This window comes from Vulpes lagopus, chromosome 1 (genome assembly GCF_018345385.1).
Source record: "Vulpes lagopus strain Blue_001 chromosome 1, ASM1834538v1, whole genome shotgun sequence".
NCBI lineage: Eukaryota > Metazoa > Chordata > Mammalia > Carnivora > Canidae > Vulpes > Vulpes lagopus.
In genome coordinates this window covers 5107859-5126375 of record NC_054824.1, presented here as the reverse complement: position 1 = coordinate 5126375, position 18517 = coordinate 5107859, and the positions used below count along the sequence as shown (strand labels likewise).

Here is an 18517-nt window from a genome sequence, read left to right as displayed (position 1 = left end):
ATCATTACAGAAAGGTTCATTAATTTTCATCTCTGAAGCTTAGCCTACCCTGACAGATATTACAGGACCCCTTCAACAACATGGGTTTGAATTGCACAGGTCCATTATATGCGGATTGTTTTTTTCTTTCACAGTACACTACTATAATTGTTACAATACTCTTACAAATGTCAAAAAATTCTTACATTTAAAATGAACTAGAGAAAAAAGTTTTTCTCTAACAACACAGTATATAATCCATGTAACATACAAAATGTGAGTTAACTATTTATGTTCTCAGTAAGGCTTCCGGTCAACAGGAGGCTATTAAGTTTTTGGGACATGAAAATTCCTACGTGGATTTTTGACTGGGAGGGGGTAATTACCCCAACCCCTATGTTGTTCAAGGGTCAGTGGGATATTAAGATCATAATAAGCTACCCAATTACCATTAAAATGAGATATAAACACTATTTTTTTTCCACATTACTCAGATTTTTCAGATGTCAATAATAAAAAAGTTATCCATTTTTATTTCAGAAAAGAAAAAAAATGTCAGTTTGGAAAAAAACCAAAAGATAGGAATCAGAGAGTAGTAGCCTAAACCAGCAGTTCTCATACCGTGCTGTGTATATGAGCTTAAGAATATACTAACACCCGAGCCCCATCCCACCAATGAAACTCCCCGGTGAAAGAGCCTAAGGATCTGTACTTTTTAGGGCCTGTAAGTGATTCTGATGTTTAATATTTGATCTAAAGGTAATAAGGCAATTTTTACAGAGAAGCATTATAATGTCCTAACACAATGATCGGATTTTAAAGTCTCAAGTCACATATATATTAAAAAGATTGTAAAACATGAAAAATACTAAAAAATTAAAAAGGATATTAGTGTGGACCCAAGGGTCAAGCAAATACAGGCTGGACTTTTTATTTGAATAGTTTATCCAAGTGATTTACAAAATGGATACCAAATAGCTCTGCCTCGCCTCAAGATGATCTTCTAGGAGGGAAATCAAACACGCTCTAGGTAGTTCTTTGATCTGTATCAAAGAGCTTCTGTTTTAGAGAGGTCTCAGCATTTTTGTTCTCTGCCCCAGTATCTTCCAGTCAATTAAAGGGCATGTCTTCCTGAGCACACTGGTCACTGTATCGAGATGAAGATACTGTCCAAGACAAGTGCTGAGAAACTGTACTTACGCAGGGAGCTCTCTGAAGACTAAGGAGGCTGTTTCGCTAGAAAGCCTTTCACTAAGGAATCTATGCCAGGAGATTCCAATCTATTCCCAAATATAGAACTTCTGTATTGCAGCTCCATGTGCTGTAGCCGTAGTCAGGTGCCAGGCCAAATGGATCAATATTTATGCGCTCTGTGCTTATCTGATAAATAAGCTAGGATGGAATTACTTGCCTCTTTAAATTTAACTCAATGTTTAGTGTCAAGATCCATTACTGGTGATTTAAACCCTGAGCACCCTAGCTCAATTCAGCTTTTGTTTAAAACCTGAAACACCACAACCTGGATACTTAACTTTTTAGCTCATAAGGAGGTGGACATTAAAAAAAAAGTCTGCTTTAGTCTTTCTTTTTGCTATCCTTTGAGAAGTTTTGAAAAAATATGAAAGTAAGCCAATCAGATGCTGCCTTTTTTTTTTTTTTTAAAGATTTTATTTACTTATTCCTGAGACACACACAGAGAGAGGCAGAGACACAGGCAGAGGGAGAAGCAGGCTCCCTGTGGGAAGCCTGATGTGGCACTCGATCTCGGGGCCCCGGGGTCACGCCCTGAGCCGAAGGCAGACGCTCAACCTCGGAGCCACCCAGGTGTCCTCAGATGCTAATTTCATTCATTCATGATTATTAAAAGTGTTTAAGGTGATGAATTTTTCTGTGAGATCTGCTATGGCTGTCTATGATGAATTACTAGCTTTATAGCACTGTACTGATAAAATGTAATATTTCTAACTTTTTGAAATCTATTAAAGCTTTCTTTACAGACAAGATAGGGTCAGTTTTTTTAATATTCTGTAATGCTTGGGAAAAAAGTTGTGTTCTATAATATTGGGTTTCAGAGTTTGATATATAATTATAAGGTTTACCTTACGTTGTTTATATCTTCTATAACTGTACTTTTTTGATCACCTGATTGTTCATGGGCTGAGAGGCATATGAAATCTATTACTCATATTCCTATTTCTTATAATGTCTTCTATAATTTCTGCTTTATGAATATTTCTACAGATTATTTAGTACACAGGACATACACATTTTAATTCTCTTAAAAAACTTCAAAGTTTAAAATATCTTTTGAAAGATGATGAACCATCCTTATTTATAAACAGCATCCCTTCTTTTAAACTGTATTTTTGGGGCACCTGGATGGCTCAGTTGGTTAAGCATCTGCCTTCGGTTAAGGTCATGCTCCCAAGGTCCTGGGATTGAGCCCCATGTCTGGCTCCCTGCTCAGCAGGTTGCCTGTTTCTCCTTCTCCCTCTGCTGTGTCCCCCACTCCCTCTTTGTTTTCTCACTCCCTCCCAAACAAACAACAAACAAATAATATATATAAAGTCATCCTGATAAAAAGGACAACTGTATTTTATTTTATTTTTTTATTTAATCCTGAGAGACACAGAGAGGCAGAGACACAGGCAGAGAGAGAAGCAGGCTCCATGCAGGGAGCCTGATGTGGGACTTGATCCCAAGACCCTGGGATGACATCCTGAGCCGAAGGCAGATGCTTGACTGCTGAGCCACCCAGGTGCCCCAAAAACTGTATTTAATTTAATTTAATTTAATTTAATTTAATTTAATTCAATTCAATTTATTTATTTAAGATTTTATTTATTAATGAGAGACACAGAGAGAGAGAGGCAGAGACACACAGGCAGAGGGAAAGGCAGGCTCCATGCAGGGAGGCTGATGTGGGACTTGATCCTAGGACTCCAGAATCAGACCTAATATTAACAGAGGGTTCTAGTTAAATTGATGGTGCCAACTAGTGCAGTTTATCTTACTGACGGCAGAAGATAGAAGGTCGGGGGAAGAGACCTCAGCCTTTGACTTCAGTGGTGCTCTGGAGGTCCTGCTCACATTTGCGCCTTGTAATAGAAGCCAACAAGAGAACTTTCTATGAGGGTTGGTTGCTATCACCAGGGCAGCAACCTATAAAACAGAAGCTGGGAACACCCAGTGACTTCAGTGATTGCACTGACTGGAACCATGAAACTATTAAAGTGGCTGAAAACTGGTTGGTAAATCACTCCAGTGACATACTGCGGCTCCAACTATGCATTCAGCAGGAAGTTGGTCGTTCATTCAATAGATTTTTACAGACTGCCATCACGGCTGGCCTCTGCTCAAGCACAGCCGTCTCAGCAGCAGAAGAATGGCAGGGCCTCTACCCTCACTGGGCTCATCTACTGTTTAGTGGGGGAAGACAGGCATACACATCCCCACAGCAAAGCAGAAGGGGTTACAGCAGGGGCTCACTGCAGGGGGTGCTTCACCTGGTCTAGGGGTTTAAGCTGATCCTCACAGATGATGATTAATGGTGGTAGAGGAAAGCAGTCTGGACAGAAGGAATAGGATTTTTAAAGGCCAGAAGAGGGGAGAAATTAAAGTGTGTACAAGGACCTAAAGGACGTCAGTATGGTATGCATGGAGCGTAGTGTTAACAGGGAGACGGGCGAGCAATCTGACGGAGAGGTGGCAGGCAGGCACCAGAACGGAGACGGACGTATAAAGCATACTAAGGAGTCTGAATTTTATCAGAGAGAGAGAAAGCACCAGACTTGTACTTTTAAAATATCACTCTAGCTAGTGTCAAGAATGGAGACAGGACGCCTGGGTAGCTCAGTGGGTTAAGCCTCTAACTCGATTTCAGCTCAGGTCATGGTCTCAGGGTCGTGTGACTGAGCCCAGGGTCAGGCTCTGCATTCAGCAGAGTCTGCTTCTCTCTCTCCCCTCTGGCCCTCCTGTTTGCACATGCACACTCTCCTCTCTCAAAGAAATACATTTTTTTTTTTTTAAAAGATTTTACTTATCTACTGATGAGACACACACACACAGGCAGAGGGAGAAGCAGGCTTCATGCGGGGAGCCTGACATGGGACTCGATCCTGGGTCTCCAGGATCTTGCCCTGGGCTGAAGGAGGCACTAAACCACTAAGCCACCCAGGCTGCCCCAATTTTTTTTTTTTTTTTTAAGAATGGAGACCATGGCAGGGGGTGTGGGTAGGAGGCTGTTGTAGTTTAGGAGCGAGAATGGCGGTTTGGACTAGGATGATAACAGAAGGGAAGAAGGAAAGTGAGGGTATTTAAGAACTACTTAGGAGGTGCAAGAGAGAGGGAAAAATCAACTTATTTCAACAAGCTAGACTTCTGTGGTTGCATCAAAATAATCATACATTTATGATTCTACCTTCCTTAATGAGTCTATTTAACGGACTCTGGATGACTGGCTGTCCTCTCTAAAACATAAGAATTTTCTGCCGGTACAAACTATAGCAGTTAGAATGGTGCAGGATAAATAGTCTGTGCTTTATCAACCCTTAATCATCTATGTGATATTCAAATTCTTAAGAGCCTAGTCTCCTAAGACACGGTTTCTTTCCCCTCGTTCACCTTCATGGCAGCTAAGTTTGACTAAGAAGTTGTGGACTGATACTCTATCTTGGTTCAAAGGCTTCTTTACCCTGAGGACAAGGTGCGGAGCCTGGCCTTCACACAAGCCTGGCCTTCACACACGGGTCTGGATCACATTAGGACTGCGAGGAATGATTGTATAAAAGAATTTACGATGCTGCAGCTAGACGGGGCCTCTCGAAGAGCATTCTGATAAAACAGGCCAAAGGACAAGGACAATATTATGAAGTCCAAACTAGAATCCTGATGTCTTTATTATCAGCCTGATTCATTTCCACTAAATCACACTGCCTCTTGATTATTTTGGCTGGTTTTCAAACATTTCAATAACTTTATATATTGCTCTTCTAAAATAAGACAGAACAAAACAAACTCCACTCCAGAATTTTCTCTAGTCTTTTTTTTTTTTCTCTAGTCTTAAAGCTAAAAGTGTCACATGAAATATGATGGTATAAGATACAATAATCATTCCTTTAAGAAATATACTACTTTGTTCTTAAAATATGTGCTAGATAATTTTTCTTCAGATTTTCCAATTTATTCCAAGAGACTTCTGTTGCTGCTAGCTTTCCCACATTTGAAAAATCATCCCTGCCTTTTATGTCTGTATTGCAGCCTGGCTGCTCATTAGCAGTGTCACATAGGGCAAATTACTTAACCCCTCTGTGTCAGTTTGCTCATTTGTAAGAGTTCTCTGACGTAGATTAAGACTCAATCATGTTAACTATTTTCTATCTGGACTCTCAGACCTGTGAACATTCCAAGTTTATGAGGAATTCTCTAGGACAACCAGATTTTTGGGAGAATATTAAGTAGATATGATAGAGAAATTGGTACTTCCTTTAAAAAAATTCTATTATAAAAGAAATTGGATAGAACATTGTAGTTCTAAGTTTTAATAAACACAATACACTATTCCATAAAAACAAAAATAAATTATGAAACAAAACTAAAAGGCAACCTATGACATATCTGATAAAGGGTTAGTATCCAAAATCAAGCCATCTTTAAATAATTTAGTTCAATTATGATATTTTTAATATTTTAAAATTTATTAACTTAGAACCTTTATTCCACTTTCACACCAGTTTCGTATCTCAAACTGTATCTCAAGCACTGACATTTCCCTAAAGAATCAGATTGCTTGGGATTCTTTCAAATAAGGTCATACCTTTACAAGTTGTTCCTGTTTACGTTCCAACTCTCGAATTTCTTGGTTAAGGATGACTGCAACATGCTGAGGTTGGCTCCGACATTTACTACAGATGCCATGCTGGGTTAGGTCATCACACACGGGACAGTGTAAAGTAGTGAAATATTGTGAAATAGTGCCTTTTCGCCCTTCAGGTTCACTTCGAGAGGAGCTGGTGGCTTTCTGGATCTATAAACACAGCAATTCAGAAATAAGTCTCAGGGAGATGGGTTGAGGGACGGGTGAAATGGATGATTAGGATTAAAGACACTTATTATAATGAGCACTGAGTAATGGATAGAATTGTTGAATCACTATATATATATTGTATACCTGAAACTAAAAGAATGCTGTAATGTCAACCATATTGGAATTAAAATGAAAACCTTAAAAAATGTCTGATCCAGCTTCACAGCTGAGTTGCTGTCATGCTAATTACAGGTTTACAAAACCTTTGTAAGGCATTATTTCATTCATCTAACAAATACTGAGTAGCTACTATATGTCAGGTACTGTTCTAGATAATGGGGCTACAGAAATGAACAAAATGCTTCCTTTCACAGAACTTAAGTGTTAATGTCATCAGATATCTATCTATCTATATACATATATCTATATGTATATCTATATATATATTTCTTTTGGGGAAAAAAATGGTCTGCTACCCAGTTTTTTGGTTGAGATATACAGATACATGAGATCATACAGGACACTGGAGATTAGAGAAGACAATAGTAGAAATTCAGGTTGAGAGTGGAGTCTGTTTAAGGCTACAAAACTGGGCTGTGGAAACAAGGCAAGTAGAAGGCTAAAAATAACTTGTTAGGCAGTAGGGTGCAAAATTCAAGCAAATGTAAATGTGGAGCATTCCAAATGTAATTAGATATGTGTCACCTAAGCATTCTTCATTTGAAGTTAATCCTGGTCTCAGAGATCTGTCTTCTTTTGACACTGAAATAACATTATCATGTCGTGATTATACCCTTGGTCTTCTCTTGGTATCTTCTAATCACTTTGCATAAAAGTTACTAGGTCAGCTTCTTGCGATTGCCACTGGTTTAACATTCTTCCTGCTGATGAAAAGTAGTCCTAGCTTTCTGGTGCAGAGCCAGGACACGACATGACAGACTTCAGCCAGCACAGCTTCAACCTCAGTTTCTATCTTATTCTATCCTTTGAGGCCACATGTGCTTGTTGAGAAGGTAAAGTAATTTGAGGATCAACTTTTACAAGTTTGCCTGAAATGCTATTAGTTTTTTATAGTCTGAGATAACAGCAAATGACTGAGCAGGTCCAATTCCAAACAGCAGATATAAACTGCTCTTCTCTGAGACTAATGTATCCCAGATTATGAGCCAGCCACAGATTGCTCCTTCAGGCTTCCAGTGAGCTGCGAGTTACGCCAAACTCCCTTGGCCCAGATTCCAAGTTCCAGGTTTTGCTTTAGCAAAATGCTCTTTTAACATTATTTCTTTAGTCTGATTTCTTTAGCACTATGTCTAGATACTACATACTATATACATTTCTTAAATACCCATTTTGAAGGAATTTACCTTCCTTCATTTACTTTTTATTATGAATTATTATGAGTTTATTATGAGTTATTTTTTACTTAACTGTTTACCACTGAAATAGTTGCAGAATTTATTTTAATATCCTGTAATTTGGCCAATGTGACAGAAACTGGGAAGGTGTTTGTAGAAAACTTAAAATTGTTTCTTTTAGGAAATCAGAAGAGTGTGGCACTTTTGCCAGTTTAGGATAACAGAGCATCTGTGTTACTTCTCATAGCACATAAATGAAATCTTTAGTTCTACTGGAAATTGCAAATGAATTCTCTTTACAGTCACAGCACAGGTATACTATTTAGTAAGCTTACCCTTGGTAATTCATGATACCAGTTGAAGACATCAATACCAATAAGTGAGAAGATTCTTGCCAGGGGTGGCAGGATTTGCTTGGTGATGTAGTAAGTGGCATTCAGTCTCAGAGTCGGGTCCTGCAGCACTTCCACTGGGCGCCTCACTAGCTGGATAAGTGGTACTCCGGGGGTCCCATAAATGATGACGTATGGCACTCGCTCTCCAACTCGAGGCTCAGAGCGCCGATCGTAAGTAAGCATTTTCCTATTTAAATTCACATAAATATTCACTCAAAAACTGTTATAAAGGCATCTTACCAGAAAATTAAGTAAGAAACAATTATGAAACCATGAGAGTACAAGGAGTACCCTGAAGTTAGAGTTACAACTTTTCTGAGGCCTCTATGTACTAGACTTAGCACCAAGCAGACATAAGAGCTTCAAATTTACTCTGTAAGTCATTGCTACTTGAAAAACAGTAAGAGTTGCCAGATATCAACTAGCTTAAAATGTTTTCTATCTCCTAAGAGGAAGAACTATCATAAATAGTTCTTAAATTTTAAGAACTTTAACTATCATAAATTTTAGCTGGTTAGATGATCTGATTTTAGAATGATATCATCTAAGTGCTTTGGTAGATCCACATTAAAGACTAACTGGTGATTTTGATGTGGATAAACAATTCAAGCTCTGTACCAGATTATGATTTCACCAAATATAGTTTCTCAAGGGAAGCCCAGAAGAGGAGTTCCTTTTTCTTCTTCGGAGTTTAAAAAGTATGGGAGAGCTTTTATTTATCTTTAGTGAGGCTTCTTCTGGACAGGTGAAGAAACTATGAACTAGCTGTCTTTACATCTATTCCAAACCATTCAGAATCCCAGGACTACACTTGGTAGGTACTGAAAGTGGTGCTGTTGTGTGCATCATTACCTTGTAAGTTCAAGGGCTGGCACACAAGCTCCAGGTTTATAAGAGGAACTTCCTCTGTATTCCTTGGCAAAGATAAAATCTTGGATGCTGGCTTTTCCTTCCAGAAGTTTCATACATTGTCGCTGAACATACTGTTTAATTAAACTTATATCTCTTGTTTCAAATAGCAGCTTTAGAGAACGCTCAAGTATCTTAAAAAAAAAAAAAAAAAGGATATGCTCATAAAAATATCCCCTAGTACATTTCATCATTGTTATATTTTCAATTATGTAACTACTGGGTAATTTGCCCATCTACCTAAACAATTGGCTATTTATAGTAACTGGATAATAAAAATTAAAGAATTTTGGAGATCTTATATAGTTTGCTATTTCTAAAAACAGAATATCATGTAGTTTGAGGAACATATCAAAATAACATGCAAATAAAACATTTGCTAGGTAAAGTGTAACATGAAACACTTAAGCACAAGAAGCCAGACATAATTACGTGTTTTTTTTTTTTTTTGGCCTGTTATAGACTCAGGTGGACAGACAAAAGTTTAAGTGTCATATCACCAAGCAGTGAAATCAAAATCAGCCTTTTGCTTTTTCATAGTGTCAATAAGTATATATTAGCTGCAATAGAATTTTCTTTTCTTTTTTTAAGAAGATTTTATTTATTTATTCATGAAAGACACAGACACAGGCAGAGGGAGAAGCAGGCTCCATGCAGGGAGCCTTGATGTGGGACTCAATCCCAGGTTTCCAGGATCACACCCTGAATTGAAGGCGGCGCTAAACCGCTGAGCCACCAGGGCTGCCCTGTGATAGAATTTTCTATGCTAGAAATGTTTCTACTAGTAAATGACGGACATGCAGTAGATATATGTAGTGGATTGAATTAAATTAGTTCTAAGTGAAAGTTCTATATCTTATGAATACTGAAACCAATACATATTTACTCACTTAGTTTTGCTAATTTGGCTTAAGTATGATTCCACCCTCGGAGAAAGAATGCATTGGATGGTATCTCTTCCAGAAACTAGTATTAAATAATATTTCAAATTCACATAACATTATATATATATATATATATATATATAGCATAATATACTGACACTGACAACAATCTATTGTGCTTTTTATACCCTTATAGAACTCAGTGTGTAGAGTACTGTTCCATTTATACTACTTATTTTTGGTTTATTATAGAAGGAATCTGGGCCTGAATAGAGAAAAAGTATAAAATATGGTTAAAATTACTGTGGTTGAGAAATTTAGGTAATTTATGGTACTACTGTTCAGAAATCCTTCTAACTAGTATTTAATCATTCAAGTAAATAAAATTTCAGTTTATCTAGAATGGATTACTTATAAAATTATTCTGTCCCTAGATTCTTTATCCTGCTCCCTAGGTTTTGAGTGTTGTTATATGATAACATATTATCATCTCCAGGTGATAGATCAGAAATTCTTATCAAGTTCATGTGTTATTTTTTAGTAATTGTGATAAAAAGTAAGGCATGGGAAGAAGTCAGAAACTAAGGACTAAAATCAAGTAAGTTCTTTTCATTAGTAATGAAATTTTCACAAATCACATATAGTTCCTCCACTGATAGTTATACATAGTCACTGAGGCTGTGCGGGGGGGGGGGGGGGGGGGAGAACCGTGATGTGTGCTTAAGGATTTTCACCAGATTCCTTAGCTACTTATTTCTTAAAGATGAAAACAAGATAAATAAAATTTACCTTAGAAACAGCAGGGCAGGAATCTCTTCTGACTGTTTCTATTCCTTTTGCATCAAATACCGGGTCCTTTTGATCCAGTGTTTCATACATGTAACCCACATACCTCTTTTTTGTTTGTAAGACACAGGGCAAATATACCTGCAATGGGTTAACAAAATGCCTCTCAATAACCATTTTCCCCTACCATGGATATCTTATTTTTATGTCTTTTTCTCTCTTTAACCAAATATTAATTACACACAAAATGAGCTGTCTTTACTTTCTAACCACTTAACTCCTTTGTATGCACTACCAAATTTTGCCCCTGCTGTAGCTGGCACTGTTCTCTCAAAAGCCATCAATCGTATCTATTTAAACAATTGAATTACTTCAACACCTACATATTTAAAAGTTTTAAGTACAAAATTAAAGTTATAAGAGAATATACAATGAAAAGCCCTGGTCCTCCTACCTCTACTTTCCTGCCCTGGAGGCATCCTCTATTCTTGATTTCCTGTGTACCCTTCCAGAGAAACTTATACACATAATGGCAGCTTACATTATATGTCATTCTGTACTTTGCTTATTTAACTTAATAATAATGTATATTGGTGAGCATCCCATCCTAGTACAGAAAGCTAAGTTTATTTTGTAGATACACACAGTAGTCAATTATGGGAGGGTATTGAAATTTATTTAACTAGTTACCTACTACTGTGAGTCATTTAGGATGTTTCCAATCTTTTGGTATTATAAATAGTGTTCCAGTGAACAACACTGCATGGATTAATCTACTGGGTAAGTTTCTAGATTAATCGTTGTGTGCCCTCCATCCTCTTAATGCTACCAAATCGGTCCTTTCCTCTGTCCCCAAGCTTTATCAATAATTGCACTAAATGTAAAGAGTCTAAACATCCCAATTAAAAGGCAGAAGTGATCAGATTGGATCTGATCAAAAGGTGAGACACAGCAATAAACTACTAAAAGTACACTTTAAATGTAAGGACATAGAAAGGTTAAAAATAAAAATGGAAGAAGATACACATGCTAATTCTAATCAAAGCAAAGCTAGAGTGGTTATATTAATACCAAAAAAGCAGATTTCAAGAAAAATATCAAAAATATGAGTATCAATTTATCAAGAAGATAATCCTGAATGTGTACATACTTAATAAGAAAACTTCAAAATGTATGAAATAAAAATTGGCAGGATAACAAGGAAGAAACATGGAAATCCATGATTATACACTTAGAGACTTTAGCACCTCTTAGAAATTGACAAAAAATCATTAAGAAGGCTTCAATACCACCACTACTAACCTAAGTAACAGTTATAGGACATTTCAATAAGCAGAATATAGATAGCTTTTAAGGTCACCGGGGAATATTCACTAAGATAGGCCATAGGCTGGACCAAAGGACAAATTTCAATAAACTTAAAAGCATTAAAATCATACAGAGTGTGTTTTTTGACCACAATGGAATTAAATTAGAAATAGTAACAAAAAGATTTCTAGAATATCCTTAAATGTTTGGAACTTAATACAATTCTAAATGACATGTAAGTCTTTATCATTGAAACAAATGAATAATGAAAATACAAGATACCAAAATTCGAAGCTAAAGTAGTATTTAGAAGGAAAGGTGTATCTTAAAATACTTACATTAAAAAATATTTAATATCAACGATTCAAACTTCTAAATTAAGACAGGAAAAGAAAAGCACACTAAACGCAAAGTAAGTAAAAGGAAAGAAATAGTAAGGAATGGAAATTAATGAAATGGTTCTTCAAAAAAGTTCAGTAAATGGATAAACCTCTATCTAGATTGATCATCTGATTAAGGAAAAAAGAAAAAACAAATTATCAATATTAAAACTGAAAGGAGGGATGCCACTAAAGATCTTATAGATCTCAAAATCACAGTAAGCATATATAAATAATTCATGCCACTAAATCTGATAACCTAGGAGAAATGGACAAATTCCTTTGAACAACTGCAAGTTATCAAAACTGGCCTAAGAAAATCTGAATATTTCAATATATATTAAAGATGTTTAATTTGTCATTAAAAATTTATGCCCTCCACTCCCAATAAAATGTCAGGACCAAAGAGCTTCACTGGTAAATTCCATCAACCATTTAAGAAAGAAATAATTGTATTAACCTTACATACATGGAAACATTTCCAACTCATTTTATGAAACTAGTTTTTTTTTTTTTTTTGGTCCCAAAGCCAGCAAGAAAAAAACTACAGACCAATATTCATGAACATATAAATCATAATCCTTAACTGTTTATTTTTTAAAGAAATGTTTATTTTCTTTAAGAAGTTTTGCAGTTTTTGCTTTTATGTTAAGGTCTATGATCTGTATATCAGGTACATTTTCATGTCTGGTGTTATTTTCTAAGAATGTCATGCTCTTCACTTTGCCAGATGGGTTGAGTGTCCAAGGCATGTTGTCTATACTTCTAGGACAGCACTCTGTTTTCTAGCTGTTCTCCCCGTCTCTGCACCAATTAGAATGCTCACTCTTCAAGGCAGATACCATATCCAGTCCTCCAAACACAATTCTTGCTTCAAAGTAGGTATTTTTACCCTTTTCACACCTGTTCTCTTAAATTAACCACTTTAAACTCCTACTCATCCTTCTTTCTCAATCCCTTGAGTTGTCCTTTATTTTCCCTAGTTCAGGCTATACAGGTTGCATCCTATCTTGAGATTCTCCTCTTCCCAATCCATCCTGTATACCACTGTGGGGCCAGTCCTCCCCACACAGCTTTGATCATGTCATGCTCTTGTTTGATAAACTTTTCTTAATCAATTTAAATACTTTAGCTTGGTATTCAAGACACTCTCCCTGTACTCTATGTTCCCATATTATACTTTTCCAACTCCATATTCTCCTATATACCATTTTCTTCTATGCAGAATGACTGCAGCCCCATTGCTGCCTACTGAAATTCTAACTATTTTCTGAGGCACAGTGCAATATTACCTCCTACGTAGTTTCCCCATTCAGCCCAGGAGGACTTTTATTTGTGCTCTTGCAGTGTTTAGGGAGACTGCTCTCATGAGACTTCTGTAAGTTAAAAATAAAAGAGTCTAATCTTTCCTTTTAGGTTACTGGCTCTTAGAGAGTGGGATTGGGTATTATGCTTCTTTGCATGGCACACCTCTCCTAGCATAATATCTTTTATATAGAAAGAACTAAATACATATTTGATATCTAAAGTAAAAGTGAAAAATCTAAGGTCCTTATGGCAAACTGTATTGTCCAAAGAAATAATATCTGCCATCCTACATGGTCTTAACAAGTGTGACTCTGACATTCTTCCCGTTAAGAGATGGGAGTCTATGTTCTCTCTTAAATCTAGACAGGCTATGTGACTTTGGGACAAGGTCATAAAAAGCAAAACAGCTTTTGTCTGTTTTTCTTTGGGATGCTCATTCCTGGAACTCAGTCCCATAATGCTATGAGGAAGAACACATGTCCCAGGGAAAGACCAGTCAGTGTAGGCGTCCCAGCTGACAGCCTTAGATGATGTGCCAAAGAGGAGTCAGCATCAACCCCTAGACATTAGAGTGAGCAAAGCTTTGGGTGATTTCAGCCATTAGCTGTTGGCTGGATCACCTTCATTCAACCTTTAAGTTTTCCTAGCTAAGGACCTAGGCATTGTGGAGCAACACCAGCTGTGCAGTACCCTTTCTGAATTCCTGACCCATAAAATCTGTAAGCATAATAAAAAGGGTAACTGTTTTACACCATTATGTTTGGGTGTGGTCTGTTACACAGTAATAGTCAACTGGAACAACCTTTTTCTTTAAAGACATTACTAAAAAATTTTTGAGAAAATTGCACAAGACTAAGGGAAAATAATTTAACACCTTGTAGACCCATATACTGTTACTGATTCTAAAAATGTATTGTGCAAGTCCAAAATCTCTAGAAGGTATGTGAATTTTATGTGCTTACTAGCATTAATTACATTTCTCTTACCTTTTCAAACTTCAATTTCACTGGTTTAGGATTGGTAGCAGTTACAGCTTCAGCAATTTCCTGACCAATCTTAAAAGACTGCTCCTTAGTGGCTCCTTTCAGTAGCACAAACATACTAAGAGGATTAAAAACAAGGAAGTCATTGTAACAAAAAATTTCATCAAGAGTAACTTTTCTGGCTAACAGTCTAATACCAAAGAACTTTACCCCCCTTACTCTTCCTTATTAAGTTGCTTTCTAGTTTTACTACACTTTCTTTGTATATCTTATTACAGATCTTTAACACATCTAACATTTCTAGTTTGGCTACCTCAGATAAGCTCAGCTATCAGAGCTGCCAAAAACGTCTTGGAGTGATTCCTAGACAATAATGGCTTCATAGAACATAAAATTACATCAGTCATAAAATAAGAGAGAATGTGATTATAAAGATTACTTGCGATATGGGAGGAAATTTCCTTCTAGAACCACCCAGCTTAAAAAAGACACACATATATTTTGTAATATATGTTCACTGAAGAAATGCTAGAAAAAAACATAAAGAGTAATAACCACCTAATCTTATCATTCAGAAAAAAGGTACTACAAACCTTTCTGGGTATACCTGTAAATCTCTTCTCATTTGGGATCACAGATCATTATTGTTGGATAATTTTCTCCTTTAATTTAATTGTACATCTTAACACATTCCCATGTCACTTAGTTCTTTTACATTATTTTAACAGTTGTACTATATTTCAATGTATGGGTAGATTATAATTTAACTAAACTTCCATCATTGAAATTTGGTTAAATTCTTTTGCTAATATTTCATATATGATAATTTGGCATACCTCTCCTAGCATAATATCTTTTATATAGAAAGAACTTACATTGTATGCTTAGAACAAATTTCTATCAGTGAAATTTCTGGGTAAATGGTATACACTAAAAATATTTTTTGAAAGATATGGTCAATCTGGTTTTTGGAAACATTATTTCTAATGTACAATTCCAACGGCAGTATATGCAGGTCAAGAATGAAGGATTTCTAATATAAATAAAAACCTGCAATACAAAAAATAAAACAAAAAACAATAAAAACCCCAATAAAAACAAAATACCAGGACACCTGGTTAACTCAGTGGTTGAATGTCTGCCTTCGGCTCAGGATGTGATCCCGGCGGCCGGGTTCCTTGGATCGAGTCCCACATCAGGCTCCCTGCAGGGAACCTGCTTTTCTCCCTCTAGGTCTCTGACTCACTCTCTCTGTGTCTCTCATCAATCAATCAATCAATCATACCCCCCCCCCCCACCAAAAAAAAGCAACAACAAAAAACACCACAAAACCAAAAAACTAAAAGCACTGGGTATTTTTCTCTAACATAATCTAGTTAACTTTATAATAGCACAATCTGTGACTAACAGAAATAATGGTCAATAAATATATTTTAAAAAGGGAGATTATAAAGTTGATCTTCACATATAATTTTTTTGTAAATTTTATTTATTTGGAGAGAGAGAGAGAGAGAGAAAGGGAGGGAGGGAGGGAGGAAGGGCAGAGAGGGAAAGAAAAATCTCAGGCAGACTCCACACTGAGCTGAAATCAAGAGTCAGATGTTTAACTGATTGAGCCACCCAGGCGCCCCTTCACTTATAATTTTAATGGAAAGATATTAAATAGTAGAAATGAAAAATATTTTGAAACATGACCTTAAGATTCTTATTCCTAGTCTTGGGGCCACATAAACCAATCTCATATTTCTTAAATGTTTTTATATTGGACTTTAAATCTCATTTGGATGGTTTCTTTGGAAAAGCTCTTGCTTTGCCAATACTGGAGATAGTATTTAGAGTCTGATATGAAAAGCTTAAGAAAAATGAATATTTATTCAGTATTAAGATCTTTAAAATAAAATAAAATTTAGATTAAGATCTAAATTTTAATATACTCTGAAACACTTGAAGCTTTCTATAATATTTTTTTGTTAGGCCCATCTGATTTTATCAGTAAAGCTTTATTTTTAAAATAGATTTTAAAATCTCCTTTTGAAAGATTTTCAAAAATCAACTTTGCTGAGATATAATTTGCATATAATAAAACGAATACATCTTAAGTGTACAGTTCCATGCTGACAAATGCACAGAATTGTTATGGGCTGCACTGGGTCCCCCTAAAATTCATATGCTGAAGCCCTAACCCCAGTACCTCAGAATCCAAGTATACTTGGAGATAGGACCTTTAAAGAGGTGATTAAGTTAAAAGGAGGCCCTAACTTAGGTGGTTAGGATGAGCCTACTGTTACTGGTGTTGTAAATAGGGAATACCTGAATATACAAGAACACCAGGCATGCTCATGAACAAAGGAAAGGTCATGTGAGGACACAGAAAGAAGGTGACCACCTGCAAGCTAAACAGAGAGGCTTCAAGAGAAACCGTATTTCCCAACACTTGATCTTGAAGTTCAAGCCTCTAGAACTATGAGAAAGTAAATTTCTGTTGTTTAAGCCACTAAATCTATGATAGCCTTAAAAAACTAAGGAAATTTTCATCACCCCTCAAAATTCCCCTGTACTCTTTTGTAATAATTCTCCACTCCTGGCCATAGGCAACAGAAGACCTGCTTTTCATTACTATAGATTAGGTATTTTTTCCCCCCTCTAAGAATTTCATATTAATGGAACCATACCGTGTGTACTCTCTTATGTCTGGCTTCTTTCAGCATATTTTTGAGATTCTCCTATGTTGCTGAAGTAACAGTAACTGATTCCTTTTTTATTGCCAAGTAGTATTCCATTGTATAGATATGCCATGTTTGTTTATTCATTCACCCTTTGGTGGAAATTTGTATTGTTTGTGGTTTTGGACTATTATAAATAAAGCTGCAATAAACATTTGTATCAAGTCTTTGTGTGGACCTAAATTTAAATTTCATTTAGGTAACTATCCAGGAGTAGAATTGTTAAGTCATATGCTAAGGGTATGTTTGATTTGAGGTATAACTACCAAACTTCTGTTTTTTAAAAGATCACTATGCTTAAAATGGTCAGGCACAGTGATGATGAAGACCCTTTGAAATTAAAGTTCCTATGTACACACTTTTATTTCTAGGACAGGAGAAACTAAGCTGTGGTAATAGAAATCAGGTAAGTGGTTGCCTGGTGGTAGGGAATTAAAGTGAGGGACTGTGAAAGGGTAGATGGAACTTTCTACATTGATAAAAATATTCTGCACCCTAACTGAGGTGGTGACTGGTCAAATAGATCTATACATGTGTATAATGAACTATGTATACACTGTGCATTTTCTTTTTAAAAATAGTGTACTTTTTTGTTAAAAATTATACTTCGATGGAGTTGAGAGCTTAAAAATTATTATTAGAGGGTATATATATGAGATTTTACCCAGTAGTTAGTGGGTTTCAGTCCATCTATGTTGTTTTGGCCAGTTTTATTTTAGCTAAGCTTCAAGACAGGTGGCCAAGACTAAGGGAAGGTCACTTAACAGAATGGAGGTGATTTGCCTACAAAAAGAGAAAAATGTTTTAAAATGAGTTTGTCACTGGTGCTTTTAATCTAGTTAAATGAACATTTATCTTTGTGTTGGGAGATTCAAGTATACATATAGAACAGTGACTGTCACACGGTAGGGGGTGAATGGGGCTATTAGAATAACTTAGGAGGCCTTTCTCCATTATACTCAGATGAATTTCCCAAGAGATTCTTTTTTAAAAATATTTTAAAAATTTGAGTATAATTGACCCAAGAGATTCTAGAGAACTCTAGATGATGGGAGTAGATCATATCCCACTAGGGTGCAATAAATATGATTGCGAAGCACTATTCTATAAAATAATTGTTTGAACCACTAGTTAATAATACTGTAATAACTTTTTAAGTGACAACTGGTAGCTACACTTAACTGCTTTAGAAAGAGAAACACTTCGAACACTAATTTTGACGTTTTTGTAACTGATTTCCCTTAGCTAGACCTCAAGATTCATAAAATTAGCAGTCTTGAAATTGGAGGGAGGCAATGGTCATTCACCATCATCTATCAGATTTCCTTCATTCTGATCAGAGAGGCTAAGTGATTTGTTAATGACCATACAATCAGGAGTATAGCTAGAAAAGAGAATTCAGATCGCCTCTCAGTTAAGAACTTATTCACTTTACTAAGCATTATTATTCCTGAAGCAGTGTTTCTCAAACTTTTATTGTAT

The 18517-nt window shown here is 36.1% G+C and overlaps 1 protein-coding gene across 4 annotated transcripts in view; it reads right to left on the bottom strand.

Annotated features, from left to right (window-relative positions):
• REV3L (REV3 like, DNA directed polymerase zeta catalytic subunit) overlaps positions 1 to 18517 on the bottom strand; it is a 181507-nt gene that overhangs the window by 1206 nt on the left and 161784 nt on the right. For all 4 annotated transcript variants that reach the window (XM_041738555.1, XM_041738677.1, XM_041738625.1 and 1 more), the window contains 5 exons: positions 14316 to 14430; positions 10337 to 10474; positions 8607 to 8797; positions 7695 to 7941; positions 5795 to 6004 (listed from right to left, as the gene is read on the bottom strand). In XM_041738555.1, coding sequence (XP_041594489.1) covers positions 5795 to 6004; positions 7695 to 7941; positions 8607 to 8797; positions 10337 to 10474; positions 14316 to 14430 — 901 coding nt within the window. The remainder of the gene's footprint in view (positions 1 to 5794; positions 6005 to 7694; positions 7942 to 8606; positions 8798 to 10336; positions 10475 to 14315; positions 14431 to 18517) is intronic.